General features: G+C 31.3%; 1 protein-coding gene across 1 annotated transcript in view; it reads right to left on the bottom strand.

The window, feature by feature from the left end:
- LOC144966151 (uncharacterized) overlaps nucleotides 1-1,242 on the bottom strand; it is a 73,368-nt gene extending 72,126 nt beyond the window's left edge. Inside the window, exon 1 of the mRNA XM_078902273.1 lies at nucleotides 1,036-1,242. Coding sequence (XP_078758399.1) covers nucleotides 1,036-1,042 — 7 coding nt within the window. The 5' untranslated portion in view covers nucleotides 1,043-1,242. The remainder of the gene's footprint in view (nucleotides 1-1,035) is intronic.
- Nucleotides 1,243-4,974: the final 3,732 nt, after the last annotated feature.

The following is a 4,974-nucleotide window of genomic DNA, read 5'->3' on the forward strand; positions in this document are numbered from 1 at the left end:
ATGTTGTTTGTAAACAGCAAAATGGCATCCTCTACGCCACGTCCTGGTTTGTAAGCAAATTGATGACTATCACTCAATGGCATAAACTGATTCCTAATTTTAACAAGAACAAGTTTTTCTAAAGATTTCATGACTATTGAAGTCAGTGCAACAGGTCTGAGAACGGACATGTAAATATACACGTTCTTTATAACCATATAAATCTTTATTATTATTATTATTATTATTATTATTATTATTATTATTATTATTATTATTATTATTATTATTATTATCATCATCATTATTATTATTATTATTATCATTATTGTTATTATTATTATTATCATTATTGTTATTATTATTATTATTATTATTATTATTATTATTATTATTATTATTATTATTATTATTATTATTATCATTATTGTTATTATTATTATTATGATTATTGTTATTATTATTATTGTTATTGTTATTATTATTATTATTATTATTATTATTATTATTATTATTATTATTATTATTAGTTAGTTAGTTAGTTAGTTAGTTAGTTAGTAGTAGTAGTAGCAGTAGTAGTAGTAGTAGTAGTAGTAGTAGTAGTAGTAGTAGTAGTAGTAGTAGTAGTAGCAGTAGTAGTAGTAGTAGTAGTAGTAGTAGTAGTAGTAGCAGCAGCAGCAGTAGTAGTAGTAGTAGTAGTAGTAGTAGTAGTAGTAGTAGTAGTAGTAGTAGTAGTAGTAGTAGTATTAGTAGTATCATTTTCTATTATATTATTATTACTTTTATTATTATTATTATCATTATTGTTATTATAATATTATTATTATCATTATGATTATTATTATGATTATGATTATTATTATTATTATTATTAATATTATCATTATTATTATTATTATTATTATTATTATTATTATTATTATTATTATTATTATTATTATTATTATATCATTACTATTATATTTCATTATATCTTAAAAACTTGGGCTTATGATAAGAGTAATTAAAACAGAGACCGAAAATGAATGACATTTCATAGTTAAAATCAACACTTACATATCATTTTGGCGTTGTGATAATATATCCGTCATGAACTGCATTAATACTATCTATCTTCAACTGGCTGTGTATGTTAGTATACTTTATAAAGTGATTAGACATACACAGAGCAAACCTTTTCAATAAATAATAATATACCGTTCTTTCATTAATGTGACTTGTTATATTGTGTATTGCGTTTTCAGCGAGCATGTTATGATATGTAATGACGACATTAAATGCACACTTCAGATCATATTATGCATATCTATTTATAAAAAGATCTAAGAAACATTGACGCCTGCTTATCAACCATTCCAGAGCCCTGTCTTCTTTCAAGGCTTGTCGCTATATTGATTCAATTCAAGCCCGATTCATTATGTTTTGACATACCGTTGTCAATAAAGGTACTGTTAGATTTATTCATAGAGTTCGTTAATAAAATATACTGGCTTTAAAACAAATCCGACGTTTGCATAAGTCAGCCATTTATAGCCATTCAAAGGAAAACGTCTACCAGACGTGAGAACCAGGCCTGAGCATTATTTTTAAAAGTCCCGTTTATTACGCCGTTGGGTTGTTATAAACAAAAATGCTTATATTGAAAATAGTAACAAGAATAGAATGATTAATTGGCCGTTTCCTTTGTTACACCTCTATGGAAGCTTATTGCTCAAGACAAACATACGACCGATTTTGATATTTGTTTCAAAACCTCGCGTAATGTATTGGTGATTTATTGGAAGATACCAGATGTCACTGTTTGTTCAATAAAATGCGCTGATTAAAAAAAAGTCAAACTGGTTCCCAATACAGCAAAACAATTGTTGGTTTTAACCTGTAATAATAATAATAATAATAATAATAATAATAATAATAATAATAATAATAATAATAATAATAATAATAATAATAATAATAATAATAATAATAATAATAATAATAATAAATAATAATAATAGTAATAATAATAATAACAATAATAATAATAATAATAATAATAATAATAATAATAATAATAATAGATGATGATGATGATGATGATGATGATGATGATGATGATGATGATGATGATGATGATGATGATGATGATGATGATAATAATAATAATAATAATAATAATAATAATAATAATAATAATAATAATAATAATGAGTTTTAACCTGTCGGCAGAGAAAAAACAATGCACTCATAGTTGTCATGGGGGTCCCGTTAGCTGAGTTGGTAGAGCAATCGTTTCAAATGCAAAGGGACCGAGATCGATCCCGGGTGTAGTCAAGAATTTTTCTGACCCCCCTGTCCACCCAGCAGCGAATGGGTAGCTGAGTCTGTTAGATTTGGCGGAAAGGCCTTTGCGACACACTTCCACAAGTGCTCAGACAAACGCAGTTTTTTTAATTTATAAACAAGAACGTGAATGAAATAGACATCTCTCTGATCATTGTTATTGTTTTTATAACCGCCAAATGGGTGACTAATTACCACATGATTTTCTCTATCAGATTATGACCGTTTAAGTTCAAACACAGTTTTCTGTTTTGGCTCTATTGATCAAGCGGTAGAACAGCGGGTATTTTACTTAGACACATAACATCGATAGTTAAACCTGTGTAGTTCGATATGTATACCAATCACTGCCATTTATTATTGTTTACATTATGACGAATGTCCGAGAGGCGTGGGTATCTAAGTGGCTATAGCCAGGGCAAAGCAAAAGACTTGGTATTCTACTTGAATGGTATCGAAAGAACCGATTACTTTTCAATAGGATCCCTCATCATCATCATCATCATCATTGCCTTTTTCACTCTGGGTCACGGTATAGGCCACAGACAAACAGTTTCCATCCTTCTTTATCCTGAGCTAACTTTTTAATCTCATTCCAGGTCTTGCCACTTCTCTGTATATCAGCTTCTTTACGACGCAATTCGAAGCTGCTTGTTTGGCGAAGACGTCATCGGGTCAGCAGAGTCCTTTCGGCTTTGTCTGTTGTCCTTCATAAATTCTGTCATTCCTAGTGTAGCGTTTTTTCATTGTCTTGAAAAGTAAACTGTATAAAACAGTATCTAACGTGACCTCTTGAAAGGACCTTACCTAATGTGTTTCAGGATAATTCTATAGCTCTATGGTTCATCCTGGAATACACTAATAAGCGGGATGGAATAGTCGAGTGGTTAAACCAGTTCATCATAATCTGAATATCCAGGATTTGAGCTGCGAAGTATGAATTTTTGTTCCTATGTAAATAACGAATTCGACAATTTAAATTGTTTAACTTGTTAACTGCCTTACTACGGAAAGACGCGGTAAAAAAAAAATTGGGCCAGAAAACTCGTCCTTTAAATATCGATCGGGAGTTGCCGGATTTGGACCAAACTATGAATATAACAGCTTATATGTGACCCGCCGTCTCAAAGCGGTATTATGTCGGGATAAATCGGCTGATGTAAAGTGGATTTACAGAAATAAATACGAAACTAGGGGTTACTATCTACTGGTTATGGTAGAGAATAACTAACATTTCTTGCATTAGAAAAAAACTCGAATTTCGTATTTCTAGTCATTTTATTTTTAAATTAACTTTTCGAAGTCGGATTCATCCCGACATAATACCGTTTTGAGACGAGGAGTTTTTGGCAAGGTGAAGGTCATTTCAATCGATGGATATTGAAAGGAGGAGTTTTTTGGCCAAATTTTAAAAACGTGTTTTTGTCGCGTCTATGTAGAATAGTGGCACGTAGAAGTAGAGAGATATGACTCAGATAGTTTCCCCATAGACTTAGTTATCTGGTGCCACTTTATTTCTTTCCCTGTTATAGTCGGGTAAAGCTCCTGACACCACAACTTGACTGAAAGTAAGAAATGTTTTCAGGTTTAAAGAAATATGTAGTAGAAGTAGAGGTTCAGAAGGTAAGTATTAATCCCCGTTAAAGAGGAATTACTTTAATATAAATCAACAGAATTGCCTCATACAATAACAAGTTAACACATAACTAGCAAAAAGAATAATAGTGCTTTTAATTAAGTCAATTTGGGCTATGGGTATTTAATTTCATCCCGTATCACAAACTATTCATTTTTCTTTGTAATGGTGCTTATCTTAGATGTGACTGGTGGCGGCGCTAAGGTTTCTTCTATTAGATGGGATAGGAGCCGGTCCGTTCCAATAGTCTCAGTGTATCGCTTGTAAGATTCCACTCTGTATCACTTGTAGCCAAATAGACGTTTGCTTGTTCTCCAGATGCAGGCTTGGTCTGTACCCGGTCTGTGAAAATACCGGAGCAAATCTTTGACTATTTGCACAATTTTAATATTCCTTATGAATAGTGGTGTCGTGAGGGATTTCAATTAATACCCTTGACATCACCACTGTTTTAAGTAGCTACAGCAGATGACATTGTAATTATGTCTAGGGCCATAGCAATTAACATATTGGGCAACGCTGTGAGAATATGTATTGATCTATTTACAATCCTGCAAAAGTTAAGAAGGATTTTAAATATATCACTACAGTTTTTCCATAGTACGGCAGTTAACCGGTTAAAATTAGGTTACTCACGATTCGGTTCTTCAGAGTTCTCAAATGTAATGTAAAATCTTAGAAAGACGCTTACCTAAAGACAAAAACCATGTAGTTTTTATTGTTCCATTCCAAGGACTTAACTTTCCAACGCTCAAAGTAAAACTTTATCTAGGCATCTACAAGTGTTGCTTCTCGGTGTTTGAATATTTTTGTTCCGGTGTTGTGTTTGAATATTACAGACCCGGTATTTGTTGTCGTCGACTGAGGTCAAATTTATTGTAAAAGTTACGTTTTATTGTAAAATTATCCTGTCTTTCACTCTTGTTCAAGAAAATAAGTTGTCAGCAGGACCAAGTTACAAAATGCTTGCTCTCAAAAAAAAATTCAGAGGAAAATTTCATTAACTTGTTTTTGTATGAGGCAATTCTGTTGAT

The sequence above is a fragment of the Berghia stephanieae genome, chromosome 2 (assembly GCF_034508935.2).
Source record: "Berghia stephanieae isolate SIO BIC M18660-M18661 chromosome 2, UCSD_Bste_1.3, whole genome shotgun sequence".
In the NCBI taxonomy this organism is placed as follows: domain Eukaryota; kingdom Metazoa; phylum Mollusca; class Gastropoda; order Nudibranchia; family Aeolidiidae; genus Berghia; species Berghia stephanieae.